The following is a 22,950-nucleotide window of genomic DNA, read 5'->3' as shown; positions in this document are numbered from 1 at the left end:
AGTATATCAAATTTATTACGGAAAATTTAATTTAAAAATAAATCCAAGCCATAGTTGTCCAATAATTAATCTACTTCACAAGGTAAAATCTTTCTCAATAATTGACATATAAATTCCTTTTTTTACTCTCCATAGCTCTATAAACAAATTAATTAATGTTTAGTCCCGCTAAGAGCGTCGACAAATTAGCTAGGAAATCAAAGCAGAACAAGCCATAAGAAGGCGGCGAGCGAGGTCTGCCAGCCAACACAAACTGGCAACAATAGCCACAAGTTGCAAATGCAATTGATAAAAAGGCAAGAAACGAAACGAAATAAAGCAGCGAAAATCCCCAGCGACAAAGCAAATGAGACCCACTGCGCCGAGAATCGGTGGCCCCAAACCGGCCGCTGCCAGGAATTGTAAAGGCGCCAGTGCAGCTGGAGTAGCAGCAGCAGCAACAGACAAAGCTGTCCCAGTCCAAGTCGAAGTTGCAAGTTGAAGCTGTGGCTGGAGCTGAGAGCTGGAGCAAACACTGTTGCAACATGTCAAAATAAATCAATTGATTGATCTTGTTTTATTTATGTCCAATTCAATTTCGATCAATGAGCAGCGCACACGAATGCAGAATGCCAATGCAGTCAGCAGAGCGAGAATGCAAGCACAGATAGTAAGAGAGAGAGAGGGAGAGGGAGAGTGGAGTGGAGTGAGTGAGAGGCAGAGATAAAGAGGCAGGCAGCAAGAGAGACAGAGCAGTGCGTGCGGCTTGACACTGGCGCTTGGGTTGGGGTGTTGGCCGGCGGCGCGCGTGCTTAAAAGTTTCTTTTATTTTCTTTAAGACGTCACAGAGCGAACAAGAGGCAGCCAGCTGATAAGAGAGCAGTGTAAATAAGGAAATGCAAAGAGTGGACATTATACATTATACATTATACATTATATGTATATAAAACCAATGCAGGAATAATTAGTTGCAAGCTAGGTATGCTCTGAAAAAAAGAGGGATAGATTAACTACATTCCTTCGTCAACAAATTACAATGATTTTTCATAATTGACAAATTAATTAAAATTGAATTGCTGCTACTTGTATCATAGCATCATATAGATCACATCGGATTTTAATGAAAATAACTTTAAACAGTTAATAATACTCAGAAATATGTGAACTTGAAGAAAAGTTTCTAATTGACTTTACTAGCAAACTAAATAGCTTAAATTTGCCATTATATTTGTTATAAACTATTATATCATAGAGACATCGCTAATTTGTTCCATATTTTTATAAGAATGCGCCTAAAGCTGTGCTTTAGTAACCTTTCTCTAAATCGAAATAAATAAACTCAAATCGAGCGAAAAGTCGGCATAACTCGCCCACCCCAAGTACTTATCATATTATATGCAATTTGAAATGGAGATAGATTTGGAGCTCAGTATCAAGGAAGCAAAGTAAATGCACTCCATCGTTGTATTTCCTTTAAAGAGCTTTGAACTCTGCAGCGGTAAACTCGCGTAGCAAAAACAAAAAACGGCACAAAAATAAATAAATAAAAATAGCCAGACGCAACTTTTGTCATAATCATGCAAATTTCACCTGTGATTTTGGCTCTGTCCAATTGCATATTTTGTCATATTCAGAAAGTCTATTAAATATGTGCATGCCATGCAAATGCCCCAAACGATGGATAACCAAGAGTCGGCACAACACACATAGAACGGAGAGTTATGGACCATGCCGATACCCAGCAGGTCAACCAAACCGAATGGGGTATGATCGATGGCACTGTTGCCAAATGAAACCATCAGCGGCATCGCTTGATCAGCATACAAATCATGGCTGACAGAGCTGGCCCAAAGCTCTAGGCCAAAAGCATTTTAATGACCAATGTAGGGTAGTTATTGAGCCACTGGGGCTTAGCCAATCCGGTGCAGCAACACTCATAACAGCAACTACAGCTACAACTGCAACTGCAACTACAGCAATTCGACTGCAAATCCAACTGCATTTTTTTGCATTTCATTCGTAAATCAATAAAAATCAAATAATACACAAACTGCGGGATCAATCACATTTATGCTAATGCAACTTACATAATCTGCTATGGTGTCTCTCTCTCTCCCTCTCTCTCTCTCTGTGTGTGTAGTGTGTGTGTGGGTGGCTGGGTGGCATTTGTGCGTGAGTGTAAAGGCGGCGGCTGAGCTGTGCTGTGCCGTGCTGCGCTGCGCTTTGCCATGACAAATTCAATTCAAATTTTGTTTTGACAAATTCGGCGTGTATTTGAGAATGCTTAGATAAGCTACATGCACATACATATATAGATATACATATGTATGCGTCTATATGTACACATACTTGCTGAAGTATGAGTAGATATACATATGTGCACACATATGAGCTGCACTCAAGTTTTGCAATTATAACAAATCCGAACGGGCACAATGAACGGCGCATATGTTTGGTTCTTGCACTTTCACTGCTTTAAAATGCATATCACCTACATTTTGTTGCTCGATTTGCTTTGACGGTTGGAGGGTTCAGTTGGGTTCGGTTCAGTGGCCAATGGCTGTGATGCTGTGATTGGTATTGTGGTTGATTTCAGGGGGCGATTGAACCACCGTTAAACATTCTGCATAAGTAAGGAAATTGTTACGGGAAGACGAGTTACTGATGCGGATGCTGTGACCAGCAGCGGCAGATCCCATTGTTCTACTGCTGAATTGCAAATCGCGCTCATAGTTCGCTCGCATACTGTTCGATTCGGTTGCAATTTGCCGTTTGTTGGGGCAGGCAGCAAGCCAACCAACCAACCAACCAGAGCCAGAGCCATGCAGCCCCCAGTCAAGAGTCGGCAGAGTCGGCGTCAGCGTCAGCGGCAGCGTCAGAGTCTGAGCCTGAGCATCTGCTTCAGAATTTTTGCCTCAGGTTCAATCAACCCTCATTCAGCGCTTAGGTTATTGACTTGCTCCACGTGGGTGTGTGGACAATATCGTGGTCAATGTGGCCTTGTCGGTTGTCCAGGTTGAATGTACCGTTGTGTCTTTGAACTCTCTCGATCTCTCTTTCTCTTTCTCTCTCTCTCTTTCTCTCTTTCTCATTCTGCCTTCTGTGCCGTTGATCAGGCACTGCCGACCATCAACTATGGCATAACGCAGCAGCCTCTGCCGCTGTCGCTGCCGCAGTCGCAGTCGCAGTCGCCATGCCAGACACTCAGACGACGCCAATGAATGAGACAACGAACTCGCTGAGAGATGCCGCCGAAAAAAAAGAGAAGCACATATCGCTCCAATAGGTATTGTAGAAATCGTCAGTCGAAATCGAAATATACCTGACACGATCTTTCGCATGCAAATCGCCCTCAGAGATCACTGAGTTCGCCCAAGAGAGCAATTAACATTACAAATTTTTGGCTGCCCGAGCAAAAAAAGAAAAAGAAAGGAAGATGCTGCCAATTAGCATCGTGTAGAGCCGAAGAGAAGAATTGATATGCACAGAGCGTAGACGAGACTTGAATGAAAGCGATCAGTGATCAGCGTGCTATGACAAAATCCTTGATGTCAACGTTCGTTGATCTCGCCAATGCGCTTGAGTTTGCCATAGCTAGCCCCTAGCTGTTGCCAAGTCGAGTTCGAAAAGGGCTAGCTGAACGGCGTGAAAGTGTGGGAGAATGCCCCAAATTGATGTGCAGGCAATTGGGGAAATAATTAAGATAAATAAAAAAATGTATTATAGAGTCTTGATAAAACTAAAAAAATTAATGTGAATTGGAATTAACTCAAATTTTTTAAACTGTAAAGTCATTCTACACTTGGATTTGATAAATGATCTCCCATTTCCCCTCTTACTCTCTCTCTTTTTCTCTCTCTGTCTCTCTCACTCTCAAGTTGTTTTGGTTATAAGTGATATTCTCACGGTTTAGGCATTGCAATAGATAATGTTCCCATTTCTTTTTTAAGTAGAATGAATGGCTCAATAGTATACACATATGGCTTGATCAAATCCTGCTGTAACCTAGCTCGAGATAGAGTGGATATATGATGTTTTTCCCAAGATTCGAAAGATAATCTTTATCTACTTTTATCTATATCTCGTTATTATGATCTTGCTGATTTAGTATACTCGTTCATAGTCGATAGATGATAACCTCCTCTACTACATCTCGATATAATAACGATAGAATAGAGGAAGTATACTCAGTACGTGCTATCCTTCTCTTTATCATATGCATGTAGATAGTCTTTCCATGATATCCCCCTCCACCATCCAGTTCAAGTATAAGTTCTTCAAGTACTCCCATATTAATTATATCTTTAATCTATAGCAAAGCTTTGCCAGCTTTGATCATTTGCTTTTTCATGTAATAGATGCTTCAAGTTTTCTAGCAACATCTTCGAATTTCGTATGGGCAATCATGTCCACATCTAATTATTTACAAACTAAGCATTGCCCTTTGACGCCGCGCAGTTGTAGTCTAATGAAACTTGTAGACTCGGATCGGAGTGGCACTTCGGCTGGCTGCCTGGGAAGCGACATGGCCTGGCCTGGCCTGCGTTCAGGTGATAAATAAATTCAGGTATTAACTTGCCATATATTTTCATTATGTGCGACACAGAAAGTCGTGTTTTATTTCAACACAAGTGGATTTTAATAATAAAATGTGTCTAATTTGGTACCCACTCGCCGGCGAGTGCAGCAAACCTGATTGCCCAACACAACACAGCTTTTTCCCAGGTGAGGCGGCGCGGCTGCCATGGATTGCCATGGTTTGCCAGGTTGCCAGGTTGCCAGGCTGCCAGCTTGCCTGCCCACTGTCCAGATGCTAGATGCAACTTGTATCTGGTGTTGTGTGTCCTCTGTGGTACGTGCGAGGCGTCAATGCTTCATTTCCGCTGTCATCTTAACTTGATTGCAAGTTACGAGCGTGTTGACAACAACAACAACTACAATAGCAGCAGCAACAACAATCACAGCAATAATAATAATAAGTGCAGAGTCTTGGTCCGCATGCTAACGGTAATTGTTGTCGCGCATGCGTATGCCCGCCTGAGGTTATGTTAGGGGGTTAATGCCGGACCCTCAGGTTATGCCCATGTGCGGGCGGCTTATTAATCAATGCTCTAGAAAATTGCGCAACTCTTGACAGTTAAGCCATGATTCATGCTTAATTGGAAAGGGGGATTGGGCTACTAACCAACAGGCAAGCCCCCTCCTCCTCCCCGGCCTGCCCCCTCTTCTATGCTAACTGCAACAGCCGTGCAAATCTCACCCAGTTGTCAATTTCACAGACAACACATTTCAATCAAACTTTGCCGTGCCATAAATAAACCAACAACTGGACAGAGCCTCCAGCTCTCGCTGAGACCCCCATGCACTGCGCAGAGTTTTAAAGACTTGCGCTTAAATTACAGTTTCGGTTTGCTCTTGTTGTTGTTGTTGCTGCTGTTGTTGTTGCTGTTGCCGCTGTTGTTGTTGTGCACGCCTAACGTTCACATTTTTCCACATGAAATTATGAAGTCTCCATGGCAATTAATACGCATGAGCCAGGCCCGAGTCTCAGCGAAGCTAGAGCCGGCTGGCTCTACGGCGGGTGCTGTCGTCTCGCATGTCAATTTGATGGCAATTAACTTCGGTTAGCGTTTTGTTTTAATAATAAATTTAATGAGCTGCCAAAAATGGTTGCAAATTTACGTGGCAATTAGCGAGCAAAGCGACACTTGGCCAAACAGATCGTGTGGTCGGCCGGACGGCTGGACAGCTGGACAGCTGGACAACTGGACGGTCAGTTGGTCTGCTGGTCGCTCACTGGTTTGGCCTGCTCCATATTGCTAATGAGACGAGGCTTGGTCACAGTTGGCTGGCATTTCAGGCAACTGGCCAGAGGAGCGCTTGGCATGTGTATTTGGCTGTTAAATATCAAATAAATTGAACTGCAAGGTGTGGCCACTGGCCAATGTTACACAGCGGGCGCACTGCACCACCGCTGCACAGATTCAAGCGGAAGAAAAACAAGAATTGATTGCTCTTAGATGGATTACCATGAAGAGGCCCATAAAAGTGCAAATGGATGTCTGTCTAGTCAAAGGGGAGTGTGGGAAATTTGTAATAAAAATCTCTTTCAAGTCAATGAAACTTTTCTCTATATAAATTGATCGAAAATAAAGCTAAACTATAATATAAGGAATAAATCAGAGCTCCCTCATAAAAAAAAATTTCTAATAAAAAAAAATTTTCTGTTATCAGATATTATTTATTGATCATTTAATCTGAGATTGGAGAATTTCTTTTAACTCCTTCAGCAATATATTTTATTAAATGGAATGGAAATGGAAGATATTATATAAAATAAATAAATATAATATAAAAACTATTCACAAATAATAGAATAAAGTTACATAAGTTATTCCATATTCGATTTCATCGCTCCACCTATCATTAACCAACACTATAAATATGTGAGACATCGATAACTGTTGTTTATCACTGAAGCAACGGTCTCCCGTTCATAGTACATAATTTAAAAGCAATTTAGTAATTAAAGACTTTTATTCACTTAAATTAAGTCAAGCTTAGCTTTTAGCTTTCTCAACGTCTTTGTAAACAAAGCACGTATAAAACTATATTATTGAGAGAGACCAACCATTCATAATACTTAAATACATGCATATGTTTATATAAAAATGAATATGTAATAAATAAAAGATACGACTACAATCCAGGCAAATGTTTTGTTGGAGATGTTATTATAATTGCAAGAAGATATCAGATCATATAATGGATTATCATATATTTATCAGCATCAAGTGTTATCGCATTTATTTGATGTCAAATACATTTGGTTCCAGTGCATAAAATCTAATTTATGTTATACAATTGTTAGAGTATTTTCGTGTATGCTGACCTGCCTAGCAATCAATGTTTTAGTCATACAAATATATAAAACTAATTCAATTTTATATCATCAGATCATAAAAATGCACATATATGTATATAATGCTAATTGGAGTGATAATCATAAGTGTATGTGTGTTCTATCAATCAGAGCCTTGCTCAAATAATTATATGAAACTAACTCGATTATATATTATCTGATCTATGATATAGAATTTTCAAGTGTATTCGGAGTGAGAATCATTCGTGTATGCTGACCTATCTATTGATCAATAACTTGTATGTATGTATAAAACCAATTCAATTATATATCATCTGTATGTATGTATATATATGTATCTATTTCGTATGATATATATGATATATAATCTTCTAGTGTATATGGAGTGAGAATCATTCGTATTTGTATTTGTGGCCTATGTGTCTATCAATCAGAGCCTTGGTCAAAGAATTGTTTAAAACTAACTCAGTTATATATCATCTGATCATGAATAAGAACTTGCAGCAGCAACAACAGCAACACTATTAATTTTGAATGATATTTTAAAAACTATATATACATACATACATATGTAGCTATATATAAATATACATGTTTATATAATATATATTACATATGTATATACGTATATGAATGTATATGTATAATCGATGCAGATGTATTGTGCTTGGAGCAAGTTGGAATTGGCTCTCCTTTGAGCCTTGGGCTCGACTAGAATGCGTCGTCTATCGCCGCGCCAAGGATCAATACTTGATTGGCCGCCCGTCTCAGAAGCTGTTAGGTGTATGTGTGTGTGTGTGTGTGTGTGTGTGTGTGTGTGAGGAGGAGGACAAAAAAGACATTCGGATTAGTGATGAATGGCCAACTGCCATGTAGTTAGGTAGTCTCACCCCATCTGCGGATGATAGCCGTATTGATCGCGCAGCTCGACCTTGGTTATGGTGCGCTCCAGATGGTCGGGCAGCAGATCGAAGTGACGAGCCATGATCTTCCAGTGCACCATGTTGAAGTAGTTGTATTCGCCGCACTCCTGATAATCGCACACGATGTAGTGGGGATTGTCGGCCTGGCGTCGAATCCAGAGACGTTCGTATATGTGGAAACGCCAGCCGCGCTCGGCCAGCTCGGCAGCGGCCAGCATTTGCATCATGTCGCCCGGATATGTGTAGAAGAAGAAGAACAGCAGCTCCACTTCCATCTGTTCGATCTTTGGCTGCGCCAGATCATCCTCGCTATTGCGCCGATAGTACGACGGTATATCGTAGTTCACCTCGTGCGGAGCACAGCGACCGCCCTGCAGCGGCCCGGCGAAACTGGCGTGCAGCTTGTTCGCCTCACAGGCACAGCAGTGCGCATCCACATTCAGACCCGCCGGCTCATGTCCGAAGATCTCTGAAAATAGATGCGGATGCTGCTGTGCCGCCGCCAAGTTGCTAGCCAGTCCGGCCAAGCCATAGGCGCCCTCCATGCTTGTGCCATTCGAGCGCTCCGAGCGCCTGCTATTCGCCTGGGGCGGCGTTACGTCAAGGGTCACGCCGCCCAGCGGCACGCCCAAGCGATTGGTGCGCAAGCGACTATAGAATTTGATATTCTCGAACCCAGGCGGCGGCTCAACGTTCGACATCGCATTGCTACTCCTCTGCCGCGACCACGCACGCTGACGCATTCCCACGAGCAGGAACTGCGTGTCGAAGATGGTGCTCTTCACGTACCTCACTATCTTCGGATACACTTCGGTCCCCGGAGTGCAGGAGCTGCCATAGAAATCGGTGGTGGCGGCCACATGAGCCACCGCCGGCAGTTCTGGCTGCACCGTTTCATGCTCACTGGAGTTGGAGTTGGTCTTGCAGCCGCTGCTGTTGCTGTTGTTGTTGCTGCTGCTGCTGCTGCTGATGTTGTTGCTGTTGCTGCTGCTGATGTTGTTGCTGTTGCTGCTTTCGGCGCTGCTGTGCAGCTCGATGAGCAAATCTGGCACGGACACCGGCACCGGCTCAGGCACTAGCTCAGCCACGGGCTCAGGCACAGGCTCCGGTACTGCCTCAGCTACCGACACCGGCTCCGGCACCGAATCGGACTCAGGCCCCGACTCCGGCTCAGGTACCGACTCCGGCAGCGACTCCGGCACCGACTCCGGCTCGCTAACACTATCCGGCGAAGGCGTTGGTGGGGACGGTGTTGGAGGTGAAGGTGTTGACGGCGACGGCTGCGACACCTCAACATCATCATTAACAGCATCATCATTATTATTGTTGTTGTTGCCAACGTCGTCATCGTCACTGATGATGGCCGTCCAGTCATCCGGCACGGTGGCACTATTGTTGCTACGCAAATCGTCTTGAGTGCCCGGCAGAGCTGGGAAATCCTCACGCAAAATGGTGAACTTTGGCGGCGGCGGCGGTGTCGCCGGTGGCGAGCTCTCCGGCCGGACCATATTCTTGACCACATCCACGTAGAGCGTCGACTTACTGACAGTCAGCTTGGTGTCCGCTTTCTTTTTGCCCTCGGCGGAGGCTGCAGCTGCTGCAGCAATAGCAACAGCCGCTGCAATAGCCTTCGCATTGTGACGTTTCATTTCCTCTTGGTTGATTTTTAATTAGTCGAAAGACAAAATACGAAAATTATCCAAATAGACACAGATGATTTGATTGTAGCTTTCAAATGAATTATTTTCTCCAGCTGTCGTCTGTATTTTTTTGACAAGCAGCAAAGTTTACATAAAAGCAGAACTGTCAGTAGCAGTGCTGGGACTTTGTAATCGATAGGCAGGAGCGGACGATAACATAAGCTAATTCGATAAAGTTTCGGTTCAAAGCTGCAGAGCCTACGTTTCTTTGGACTGGACCTTATTTATTGCAAAGCGATCTGTTAGCAATGTGACGCTAGTGAAATATGTAACTGAATCGTATAGGCAGTACCTATTAGGAATGAAAAGTACGGCTGACTGTAAGTAATAACAAAATTCTTAAATCGTCTTATATACATAAAGGTTGTATAAAGTTGTTTGTATTTAAGCAATTTCGTATGGAGTTTTTCCTTCCGAAATTTGATTTGCAACATAAAATATGTAAATACCTAGAAATATTCTGTAGGCATGCAAATTATGTCTGAATTTCTGAAATTTCTCTTCGTCCATTGGTCAAATTATGTATTTTTCGTTCAGCTTAATGCTAACGGTGCAGTTAGTTACCTAGCCTTCTTAGTATTTATAAATGGAGCTTTACTGTAAAACTCTGCATATTTATTCCTTACTTGGAAAAAGTTTATATAAAGAGATTATACAAGCAACATATTAAACATACCTATATATGATCAAATACAGGATTTTCCTTAATATTTCCCTCATCTGACTTTGAAAAAAAAAGCTGAAATAGAATCAGTGCTGGCCGTTGGCAATTTTAAAGATCAGCTGGACATTACGCTCGATAGACACGAAACTGTCGATAGCATTCGAATTCTGAGCAAGTGCTTAACGAATTTCGAGCTTGCATGTGTGTGCGTATGTGTGTGTGTGTGTGGGTGTATGCTGCGGAAATTGCAATAAACCAATTTAAAAGTCGAATCATAAATTCAACTAGCTGCCTAGACGCAAAAATTCACCTGCACTTGCCGGCCAAGCAACGATCGTCAGGTTAAGCAAAGAGCTATGAAAACTCTAAGAGGGAGAGAGCGAGGAAGAAGTACTGCAGAGTGAGATGGCGTGTGAGAGGGAGAGAATTACAGGCCATTAACTTAAAATGACAACGGCACAACATAAATCTCTGGCCCAGCCGCACTTAAAGGCAAATGTCTGGAAATTGACAAAAGGAACGCCGCATAACCATAAACTGAGGACTAAGACGCGCTGGAAGCTGCAGCCGGAGTGGAGTGGCGGCCACGGCTGTGGAGTGTGGGCGGCCCAGGCGTTGGCATTGTGCGCTAATAGCCCAAGCACCACCAGCCACTGCCCACCAAACCTGACCTGACAGACGAAGAAGAGGTACCATAGCTGCTGCCACACCCCCTAGCCAGCCGCCCCAGAAACCCCCGACCGACCGCCTGGCACTTGGCGAAATTTATGCGAACGAGGTGCGAGCGTCAAATTAACGAACTTGTCTGCCAGCACGAAGAGGATCAGAGTATATGTATGTATATGCAGATGCTGCCCGTTGGCAAAAGCCACAATCGAAAATCGTTCCCTCTCTCTCTCTCTCTCTTTGCACTGCATAGTCACAACATTCAGGAAATCAGGTGCATGGCCCGCTCGGCAAATTAAGCACAAATAATATAAAATACAATAATGCTAAATCCATGCTGCAGGCATGAAAAATGATACACATAAAGAGCCATAGACAACGATTGCAATTGGAGATGGAACAACATACATAGATGAAAAGTAGGAAGTCACGCAATGTTTCGAGTATAATATAAATTACTGAGAAGATTATTTGAATACCAATAAGAAATTTAATTTGAAGAGTATAATTCAGATTCTGCTCAGATTTACTTTGCGAAACTTGAGGTAAATGTTTCTGAGATTTATTGAGATCTATTACTAGGGATCTATTACTAATCTAAAATAAGTCAAAGCTGTATTTTATTGCATATTGGCCTCAGGAGCCGCCACTCTGAATGAGACCAGCCATTAAAGAAGTAACAGTTTTAGATTTTTATCGATATCGATATCGAGTATGCCCAAAAAGTTCCATAAAAATATACTAAAATACCAAAATACTAACAGAGCTTCTAAACAAATTGTAATTATGATTGATAAGAGGAAATTCATATTCCAGTTTCTACTACATTTCATTTTCAACACTGAGAAGTACTTGAAGACTTTATTTCCACTTCTTCTTAATAATTCCTCTGATTTAGCTCACATTTTACTCGATCCAATTCCCTCTAATCACAATCACGACTTACATCGCCACAATCACGACATGTCATCTGAAATAAAGCGAATCACGCGGCCATCCTTAGGTCCAAAGCTAACGAACATTACGAATTACGATTTGGGCGCAGAGACTATGCAGAAGCTGCACTCGGCTTGGCCGCATAAACTACTATAAATCATACTCATGTTGCGCTGGCAAAGACAACGACAACGCTCGATCGAAGCTGAATAGTGCTTTGTTTTTTTTTTTTTTCTCGCTTTTTTATTTACTCCCTAGTTCCAGATATCAGAGAGCCGAAGCCAAGTGCAGTGCAAGAGCCAACGGCCACTTTGTAGCGAGCGACGGGTCAGCAATTGCTGAGCCATTAAATTGCCATTGCCAACAAGTGAAGCGAGAAGAATATGTTTGAAACTGGACAGTAAACTTTACCTGTTGGCCGGTAGGTGTTAAGACCTGGCATTCACTTAAGCGGCTTTGTATTCACATACACACACACACAGAGAGAACAGATGTACATGTGAGCTGCCCAGATTACGAGCACCAAAATTACTCGCATGCAGCTCGCTTTGTTTGCCGAGTGAATGAACTGTTCTAGTGGCCAGGCGAACATTATGGAAATTAGCCCCGGCCTCCAAGTGACGCCCCATCACCGACACAAATGACCCCAATGCGCATCACTCAACTGCGTGTGCGTCTTCAGTGGAGCTGGAGCTGTGGCTGAAATTGTCCTAATGACCACCATCAGGAGCAACAGCACGCAGAGCACTTGCAGCCGCGGCAGTAGTTGCTCAGCCGAACGTCAAGCTTTACGAGTAGTTCTGTGTAGGCCAGGCAACCCACCTGTAATGTTCGCATTGACTGCCCCAGCCCCACCACTGCATGGAACGCTTAGGCCGGGCCATTAGTCGCAGCGTCGTAATGGCCACATATTTATGAGGTTTTTCGCAGCACTAAAAATTATGCATACATATGTATGTTATAGGCGTAGTTCTCTCTCATGGCTGTTGTGGGCGTTGCGGCTGCAAAACGATTGTTTTATGCTCCCTAACTAATCCCGTTGATGGCCTTGTCGCGCTTACCTTAACACCCCACAACAATGTCTTACCAGAGTCTTACTCAGAACTTAATGTTATCTATTTTTCACTGATTCGGCGAAAAATTATGCAATGCTAATTATAAATTATAAAAAAAAGCCAGAGAAAATTAAAAAAAAAAATAAATATGCTTCCTTTCATGTATCCCCAGTATTATATATATTTTTGATATATTTTTATTTTATAGTACGACTTTTCTTGATTTTTTCTAGTTTGTACTAATTATAAATTATAAATGAGAAGGCAATGAAAATTTAAAAAACGTTTTTTTTTTTTCATATATCCCAGTTTTATATACCAATTTAAAATTATAAATAAAAAGCAAGAAGAAGACAATTAAATACAAAATAAATATGTTTCTTTTTATGTATCCCTAGCATTGTATATATTGTTTATATATTCATATTTTATAGTTCAACTTTTCTTGATTTTTCCTAATTTGTACTTCTTATAAATTGTAAGTGAAAAAGCAAAAATACCTTTAAAAAAATTTTGTTGTTCATATGTCTATCCCAGTATTATATATATTGTTTATATATTCATATTTTATAGTTAGACTTTTTTTTATTATTATTTTTAACCTGTACTCATCCATTTCTATTTGCAATTCCTAGTAAACAATTCTGAAATCCAAGCCAAACTATTGACCTTGTCGAGCCAATCAACTTGATATCATAATGGATTGAATTAGCAAATCTAATCAATCAATCAATAGCTGCTCATGGAAACCCAAGGCATAAAATGAATGAAATTGCAAGTCAATTTTTGGGATACTTGAACAGTAATGTTGCATTGTCTACGCATTTGCTGGTATTGTTGTTGTTGTTGTCGTAACCATTAACCGAAATATTCACTGATTTCATAAAATATTACGATAAATGTCGTTTTCAACATTTATAAGCGCAGATTTTCATATTTTATTGCTTATAACTGCAAAGCGACATTAAATGCCGCTGCTTAAAGATACAAAATGCAGCGCATAATAAACCCAGCACACACACGCACACACAGAAATCGATCCCTCCCAAAAATAAAGAAGAAGAAGAGAAAACATGAAGAAGACCTGCCCCAGAGCCAAACCATACGACGAGAAAAAAAAACCCCCCAAATGAATTGTCTTCATTTTGTAATTTAATGGTATTTTATTGAATTTTTGATGCACACGGACAAGGCGAACAGCATCCTTGGCTGCAGAGAGCTGCAGTAGCTGCCGCCAGATCTTCGATTGCACGATCTTCGTACGGTACGGGGACAACGGTACCCGCCGCCTGTTGACATTTAAAATATGGCCGCGTGTCAGTGCGGCTGCCCTACGCCCATTTTTATAGCAGTCAGGTTTACATTTCGATTTCGATTTCAATTTTTTGGCACTGATCCCCCTTTACCACAATGCGGCGTAAATTCAATTTGAAGGTCTGCCACAGCGTCTGAATTCCCGAGATGCCAACCAAATTGTGCTTTCACTTGACCCGCAGTGCTGCGTAAATAAATTTTATCGCTCTGTTGACACGTGCGCGTAATATTTCATTAAATTTAAAATACAAAAAGCAAAAAAAACTAAAAGCACAAATAAAAAAAAAATTAAAATAAGAAATATAAATAATAAAATATAAATATATACGAAGCTTCACCTTTGTAAAATGGAGTTTTTAATACCCTTAAAAATACGTTTAACAAATATTTCAGATAATTTTTCCAATCTACCGAAAACTTCTTAATAAAAATTAAAAAAAAAAAAAACAGTATAAATTTATATTTACCTATTTTTTTATTTATAGGCAGAAATAACAATCGATTTCTTATATAACAAAAATGCTAAATCAATTTCTGAGTCTTAAAATTTTGAAGAATATATATAAAATAATTTGTGTATATTATAATTTTAAATACAACAAAAAAAAAATATATATATAAAATATAAAATTGTTTTTTGTTTTTATTTTTTTTTAATATATCAAAATATTAATCACAATCGAATTATTGCGAAGTGAAAATTTTTTTGGTATAATATGAAGATTATTCAAATATAATTATATTTCATTTTAAATAATTAAATAAAAAACATTTATATATTTATAAGAGTTCTCCCGGCTTCACTACAAGCTCTAATTAAATTTGTATCATATTGACTCAAATCTTATAGATTACCATATCCTATTAAAGGATGCAAAAAGAGTCAAATCGCATATCATAGCCGTGTATGCATATGCCCAATCATAGTGTATCTGAATGTCTGCAATCAGTTGAGCTTGCGCAGGGTGCATAAACAAATCGGCAGCCGCATCGTAACTTCGTTTTCAATTTGGCAAGTTTGACACTTGGCCAGTTAGTCAATTGGCCAAGTTTCACAATTGGCCAACGGGCGCGCATTTCAAAAATGTGTCCAAGTGCCACCTACGTTGCATAGCTGCTTGCAATTGGAATTGAAGCTGCAAATACAGTTGCAGTTGCAGTTGTATATAGTTGCGATCGGGATTGCCGTTGCAGTTACAGTTGTCATTCGGGTGGGGGCAACCTGTCGCTACCTGCACCATTCACTTGCCACACAGCGGTGCGTGGCTCCTGCATTTGCTCTGATTGCAAATGTCACGTTAGCAATAACAACAATCAGCATGAGCCATTTCCGTGGTCCATTTTGACAAATAATTCAACTCTCGTGAGTTGCAGCCTTTGCCTAAAACTTGGCTAATTAAACATAGCGCTGAAACGTGGCCTAAAAGTATTGATCATTTCTTAAGCTTTAAATTACAATAAAATAAATAAAAATTATTCCAGCATTTTTTCTTTCCTTATATAATATAAAAAAAAAAGTTATTAATATTTTTTTTCTGGAAGAGTGTAAATGTTGTCTAAAAAAAAAAAAAAAAAAAAAAAAAAAAAAAAAAAAAAAATATTCCGAAATTCTTTTATAAATTAACAAATATATATGTGAAATTTGAAGACTTACTCTAGCTTAAAAATTAGATTTTATGCCAAAAATTCAGGCTTTTTGACCATAGTGCAAAGCCTAAAGCGAAATATTTAAAATACTTGAGTAGGCAACAAACGAAAGCATAGAATGAATGGCAATTCGAATTAATAAAGCTTATAAATCGGGCAATATTATTATTGAGCTTTATAAATTTAAATATATATATATATATACAACAATAAATAAATTTTAAAAAAATTTTTTCCAATTTTTGTGGATGACTTTGGTATTTACATATATTTAAGTAAATATTTTAATGATAACTATCTCTAGGCTGCAGTTTAAAAGGATTTGTAGATTGATTTAACTTTTAATGCTGCCAAATATGTATATATTCAAATATTATATATTTTCAGATCTTTAGGCTTTCCAGCTGAAGGGAAATTTTACTGCGGACATCACATCAAATACAATTATAGAGTATTTTTTTGCCGGTTCCTTGCTCCACATTCCAAAAAGCATTGTAGCTTATCCAAAAGCAACTAAACATTAAATAAAAGGGCCAGATTATTCGTTTACAAAGCAAGTTTATATTTGCCACACACACATATAATTATCTACAGTTATAAACAAACAGAATGTAAGCATTTCGCCCAGTTTAGGCATGCAGCTATACATGTTTATGCACATGCATATACATATGTATATATATAAAACCAATTAGGTAACTGTAAGTAAAGCTTAAAGCCAACAGCAAATTTATTGAACATTATCGAATTGTAATTGTGATTGTAACTAAAGCTGCTGCGGCTGCTGCTGCTGCTGCTGCGGCCCTTACCCTGCGGTCAGACATAATTTTTGCAATAATCGATTCGGCCGGGCTAAGAGTAATGGGCCAAAGGGTTGCAGCCACGGCCACGCCCTCAGCATACTACCGAAAAAGACCAGCAACAAGCCCGAACATGTCTGTTTTGGTTTCTGTTTTTGTTGCTGTTTTTTGTTGCAACATTTTTCATACTTGCCTTCAACTTTGCACTGCCAACAGCTCAGGCAGATAAGAGGCTGCAAGCAAAAAAATAAATAAAACTAAAGCAACCAAGTCAAGGCGCACTTTCAATTAATCAACGAAATTAATTAAGGCCCCCACCGATCAGTGAGCCAGCGGAGTGTGTGTGTGTGTGTGTGTGTGGGACTCTGGCCACCAGACAGACACTTGAGCATTGGGCATTGAGAGAGGATTGCAACATAATTTTCATTTTGGGGCACAGCGTGCGTTTGTCGTCGCGTTGTTGTTATCATAGCAGGACGTGGACATCGACGCCATGTCCAGCTCCAGCTCCAGCTCCAGTTCCTACTGCAACTGCAGCTCCAACTCAGTTGGTCAGTTGGTCAATTGGCTGGCCGCACTCAATTAGCACGCATGTAGCGCAACGGTGCGACGATAATTAAGCCAATAGTCGCCGCAAGTTGAAGCCTCTAGCTGCAGTTTGGTAGTCCGCATCGGAGCCTGGTGACAATTGGCCCCGCACGATTTATGCGCTCGACTTGAAGTTTTTAGTTTTCTTTTCCAGCAATTGCGCAACACTTGCCTAATAAATTTGCGTTTAATCACGGCACAAAATGCTACACGCTGTGATTAAGTTCGCGCTGACGTTGACCGTACGAACTACCGTTTTTCTTCCACTTCTTCGTTTTCTTTTTCTGTTGGCTGTGATAAGAGCAAAGCGAAGAGCTCCGCAGTCTTATCTATGATCCGTCTCATGATAGAAGGAGAAAATAACAATCACAAAATACATATTAACTGTAAATGAATGTAAATTTGACCATCAATCAATAAATACTTCTTTCGACTTACCAATAATCGAGGCCGCAGAGTATCCGACCAACAACGGAGATGAGAGACCAGAACTACTCATCAATAGGTAGAATACCAATTCGATAATACAACTGGTCAGTTTAACAACAATTTGTATGGGCAGCATATAGTTAAGCAGATGAGGCTGTGTCAGATATTTATATATATATAGTATATATATACTTCGGTTCTCAACTGCGATTAATCACTCACCTGGAAGGTGACAGCGAGCAGAAGAACGCCAGCAATGCAATTTACCTGCGATTGCAGAAACCATACCCAGATCATGCGCTTACAGAGGTTTGAGAACAGATATATTACCAAATAAATATTGCAAAAGCCGCGCACAAGGCAAAAGTAACCAATGAAAATGTTGCCCACCCGCAGGGGGATGCAGAATAAAAACTTCTTCATGTAGGTAATCATGATGGAACAAGTCACTAAAAACAAACAAATACTTAAAACGAAAACAAATTAAATAATGGAAAAAATGTTGTTGAAAGTGTTTTCAAAGCAAATGAAAAAGCGTGAATGCCGTTTGCTTATAATCCAAATATTTTACAATAATATTAATATTATTTTATTTATTATATTATATTATTATAGTATACAAATTCAAATTCATTTTATAACGTTGATTTTCCAAACTCTTGCACAGATCCCATCCTATTGTCATAACCTCAGTTAGACATTTATTAAAAAAAAAAAGAAACTCAAATATGTAAGCCATGTCGTAAACTTCATTATATGCTTTGTCGTTCCAGTTGAACAGTCTACAAAAAAAAAAAATCAGCCTCTGGGTCACATGTATAGATTTTCGGCATTAGTTTATCTCAAAATTTTTTTTTATTATATCAAAATTTTAGTGTTATGCTGCCAAGTGAACAACGACGCAAGAAGAATCAACGTCTTATACCATTGACAGAGGAATTGATTCAAGATATGCTGGAGAACGAGGGATTGGAGTATCAGACGCCACCTGGCGGCCGTTTATATGCCTCTGAGGATGATAGCTTTGCTAGAACAAGTTTAGCCCACAGACATAGGAAGTGGAAGACAGAGAGTCTACATCTAAGCTTGAAATCCGAGCAATACGAGCCAAATACATCGAGTTCAATCGATATTCGCTATAATAGCGAAAGCGATAGTTCGGGAGAAGATAGCGAACAGGAGGATCTGCTGGCATCGGACTCACTAGATACACTCTATTCAGATAGCACAATTGAACGAGCGAGCAGCTCGGATGACACTGAGTCAAGTAACTTGCAAAGTCTGGTCGATTTAATGCGCTCGGTGAAATGGCTAAGTAATGAAAACGACCACGAGTCCAGAGACTGTAGGACCACTAATGCTAAGCTAAGTAATACTTCCGAAGCGATCGATGATGAATGCCCTAAACACTCGAACCGACGGCTAAGTTATACCATATCTGATAGTTCGATTCGAAAGCCCCTGAAACAATCTGAGAAAAAAAAAGATTGTTGCACCAAATATAAATTTATGGCAAATCAGCATTGGATCAATGTGATGGTTGTCAACAAGTCGGAGACATCGTTTTTACTCAATCAATACAAGTTGCAGAATTATAAGATGAATAGCTGCAATGCATATTATAAGACCGGACCTGAGGATCTTAAACGAGATCAAGAAGCAGTTGCTTCACTATTGGCTGCACCCAGCTGCAAACGGAATTCTAGGAATGCGTATTGGTAGTGAAAGTGAAGTGACTTTTTAATGGTTATTAAAAAAAAACCCATATATATATATACAAATGTTAAAAATCCCACAACAACCAAAAGCAACAACAACAACAACTGCAACAACATCGACAAATTGCCCGTCATGTTGTAAGCGGAAAGAAATGCTTTTAGTTGAAAGTCTTACCCTAGACCAAATCGATCGAGAGAGCGAGCGAGCGAGCGAGCGAGACGATCGAACCGTCTAGGTTTCCCTTAAAACAAAAACTGTGTTCAAGCTAAACTTTTTCCCCATCAATTTTTGAGTGGGATGGATAGCTGGCCAAAGTTTACATTTTCATCTATGTCTTATTCTGTACAAGAATTTTTCGAGTGTTCACACAGTTTCTTTTTTAAAGTTTATAACAAATAAAAATAAAGAATGAGCTTCTTACAACTGATTAATTTTGTTATGTTATATTTTTGTTAGATGGTTGGAATGGGATCGAAAACAGACACTTTCCATTCAGTCGGATAACTAGTTATAGATATTAAGTTTTAGTCACTGAAAAAGTTCCTTCTCGATATTTTTCGATAATTTGAATTTTCTTGCCCTTTCGAATTATGGGGACTCGATCATACAGTAGACTCACATCTTACCTTTTCGATAAACCAAAGAGTTCCTTTAGTGAGATTTACTAAAATCCCAAAAGTATTCAGACATTTTTCGTCATTTCGGACTATCTTAAACATTAACTGTAAAACTCATACACGCCATTATTTGCATGCTCAAATGCATATACCATGCCTATAAACATCAAGCTCACATTATGGTCCACATATAAATCACCATTAATATAAATCACCATAAATCACCAGTAGATTTTACATAACTGCGGCCAACAGGTGAAAGCGAAAAGCGCAGCTGGCTATGGTCATGGCCATGTGGATACGGCTGTGGATGTGGATAAAACCCAGGAGATGCTGGCCCCGACACCAAATCGAGAGTCATGAAGCACACAGCAGCCACCAACCCCCACCACCATCAGCACCACCACAATCAGCACCACTTGCACTCGTAAAACTTTACTACCTGCCATGGCATGCAAAATCGAATTGTGTGCTAATATTTGGCCGCGAGATCGCCCGGGGCCAGCTTTTTGACACGGACATGACGTACTGACTGCAGTTGCAGTTGCTGAGTTTTCCCAGTGTCTTGCATTGACTTTCCTACAACAATAAAATCATTTTTGCATGCTCAAATTGCCAAATACCAGTTGGACGGCGATCCACTGGATGTCTAGGGTAGAGGCGGGAGGATGGCGACTATATGTGTGGTATAAACCATTGGAATGGACCATGTCGGCATTTGTCCACTTTGCAAGTGTCTCCGTGATCGACATGCAACGCCAGTGAAATTGTTGTCAAATGAGTAAAAGTTGTCATAGACTCGGGTGCCTTAGTCTCAGCACAAAAAAACTTAAAAATAATAATAAATCAAACTTTTGTTAGTCTGACCCAAAGGAAACTTCAAAATTTGTATAAATCACTTTTAAGGCGCAATATTTGAGCTAATAAAGGATTCGAGTTGGGCCCCGTTGAGGTGCTTAAATGATCTACAAAAATCGTGTAGGTTATATTTTATGATTTGTTGAGCGTTTGGGGATATTACATGTGTGTAAGCGTGGTATATTGGTGTAGCGAAAGTTATTATCATGTGGGTGAAATAGACGTTAGTCTATACCCCCTACAGCTGATATACTCTAGTTGAGCATCAGCAGCTGAATATACTCATTTCGTTTCAATTTGTGCTATATAAACCATATGAACTATAGGCAGGCAGGGTATCTACTAGTGGGCATGGACTTGTCATTTTTAGGAAATTCTTAGAGGAGTATAGAGGTGTTAATATTTCTTTGTGGCCAACGATAGAGAAGGTTCATAGTAAGTCTATTGTCAAGTTAAAATTATTACAAATTGTTTAATTATTTTATGTTTTTACAAAGTTTTGATTAAATCCGTAAAATTATAAAACCTTTATGCATCAAACTTCAAATCTCCAGCAAAGCACGTATAATCTTTTCAGCTCATAAATATGCATAAAAATATTTATTTATCTATCAAAAATTAGAATAAATCCAAAGTGAAGACTAACTTAAACTTTTGTGGCTGCGCTCTTTGGCTTAAAATATATATATATATTTTCTAGACAGTCTTATACTACCTTCGTCTACCATTTAATATGGAGCATGCAATTTATAGCACTCATATTGTGAGGAGCAGCTGACATTGATTGCCGAGACTCCATAGTTGCGACTGGTTAACATGATAATAGAGGTGGATTGGCTATACAGATGAGTGCAGCGATCGAACGATCGGGCGAGCGACCGAACGTTTAGTCAACAATGCTGGGAATCTTAAGCCATGCACTTAAACTTAATCCAAGTCAAACAAAATGCCAACAAGAAGTTGCAGTTGCAGTTGCAGTTGCAGTTCGCCGTTGCAAATGGTGGATCGCTGGCTGCGTAGCTTGTCAAAGGCAATTACGCGAACGATCACAATTGAGTGACTGATTGGAGGAGAAACAAAGAGCGGAAGGTGCACGCATGCATGCACCGAGCCAGACCCTGGACAGCTGGCGAGCTGAGAGACACTGCAGGCGTCGCGACAAAATGCCAAGGCACTGAAATATATATACATATACATATATATGCATCCTCGAGAGACGCCGCCAACTGGCGACAATAAAAGTGCTCGAGCAATTTGGCGGACGCGTCGCTCTAATTGAGCCCAATAGCTGACCTCGTCTTCAGCTTCCTCGCCCCCTCCCAGCTCACCCACTCACCGCCTCAATGACGTTGCTTGGGTGTCGTTGACACGTGTGCGCCCAAGCGCTAGCACTGGGCTCAAATTTATTCGTATTAGCCATGGCTAAGTGTGTCTGGGCCGATAAATGGAGAAAGGTGCTTTGATTTAGAGCAAGGCGCTGGCGAAAAAAAATAAAGGTAACGTAAGGTTTAAGTCGCTCGCCTGCCAGGTGACAATCAATTTGTATATTTTCGCTTGAAATTATTTCTTTAATTTTGCGCACACATGCAGCGTGCGAGCGAGACGGCATGCCAGCTGGCGAGCGAGACGGCATGCGATTGGAATTTCATTTAGAAAGTTGCAAGGCAGTTGAAATTTGCATTTGCCAAAGTCTGAGCGACATCGACTGCCGTCGCTGCTCTTGTGACATTCTTCTCGCTCACTGTCTGTGTGTGTGTGTGTGTGTGTGTGTGGAACGCCTTCACTTTTCACTTGCACGGCCTAAATGGGCCTTAACTGGGTCATTTAATAATAGTAATAAACGTTATCATAATTTTTCCTCGGTACCCGCACGATCTCATACGATTATTCTAATTCCGTCAATCATCTGCAACTGCAACTGTCTGTCTAGCCTAAGCAGAGCCGAGTGCTCGTCGTGTGCTCCATTGATCTTGTTTTCTCGATTTTGATCTTTAACTTGTCTTGACAGCCGTCGATGCTGCATGCTCTGTGCGTAGATATAGATGATTTTTGCCACTCCTTTTGGTTACTTCTGATGAAATGCTTTCTACTTTGATTCATTGTCTTTTGGGCCAGCTTTGTTTTCGAAAAACCGTTTGGCTTTAATGGCTTTTGATTGATTATCGCGTGCCA

The 22,950-nt window shown here is 40.3% G+C and overlaps 3 protein-coding genes across 4 annotated transcripts; 1 reads left to right on the top strand and 2 right to left on the bottom strand.

The window, feature by feature from the left end:
• Positions 1–6,822: 6,822 nt before the first annotated feature.
• Positions 6,823–9,556, bottom strand: LOC108649961 (uncharacterized). The gene is made up of 2 exons (XM_089258053.1): positions 7,753–9,556; positions 6,823–7,636 (listed from the first exon to the last, which is right to left on the bottom strand). The coding sequence occupies exons 1-2, from the start codon at positions 9,432–9,434 to the stop codon at positions 7,630–7,632; spliced, it is 1,689 nt and encodes a 562-aa protein (XP_089114179.1). The 5' UTR covers positions 9,435–9,556; the 3' UTR covers positions 6,823–7,629.
• Positions 9,557–16,473: 6,917 nt separating this feature from the next.
• LOC115562939 (uncharacterized) lies at positions 16,474–18,180 on the bottom strand. Of its 2 annotated transcripts, none has more exons than XM_089258382.1 (4): positions 17,807–18,180; positions 17,594–17,738; positions 16,850–17,539; positions 16,474–16,800 (listed from the first exon to the last, which is right to left on the bottom strand). In XM_089258382.1, the coding sequence occupies exons 1-3, from the start codon at positions 18,017–18,019 to the stop codon at positions 17,481–17,483; spliced, it is 417 nt and encodes a 138-aa protein (XP_089114508.1). In that variant the 5' UTR covers positions 18,020–18,180; the 3' UTR covers positions 16,474–16,800; positions 16,850–17,480. The 2 variants fall into 2 exon arrangements, with proteins under 2 accessions (XP_089114508.1, XP_089114509.1); XM_089258383.1 differs by having other exon boundaries at positions 16,886–17,539.
• Positions 18,181–18,370: 190 nt separating this feature from the next.
• On the top strand, positions 18,371–19,734 carry LOC149091788 (uncharacterized). Its single transcript, XM_089258137.1, has one exon. The coding sequence runs from the start codon at positions 18,464–18,466 to the stop codon at positions 19,304–19,306; it is 843 nt and encodes a 280-aa protein (XP_089114263.1). The 5' UTR covers positions 18,371–18,463; the 3' UTR covers positions 19,307–19,734.
• The last annotated feature ends 3,216 nt before the right edge of the window (positions 19,735–22,950 follow it).

The sequence above is a fragment of the Drosophila navojoa genome, chromosome 3 (genome assembly GCF_054131105.1).
Source record: "Drosophila navojoa isolate 15081-1374.11 chromosome 3, UAZ_NAV_1.0, whole genome shotgun sequence".
In the NCBI taxonomy this organism is placed as follows: Eukaryota; Metazoa; Arthropoda; class Insecta; order Diptera; family Drosophilidae; genus Drosophila; species Drosophila navojoa.
This window is presented reverse-complemented; position numbering and strand designations above follow the sequence as displayed.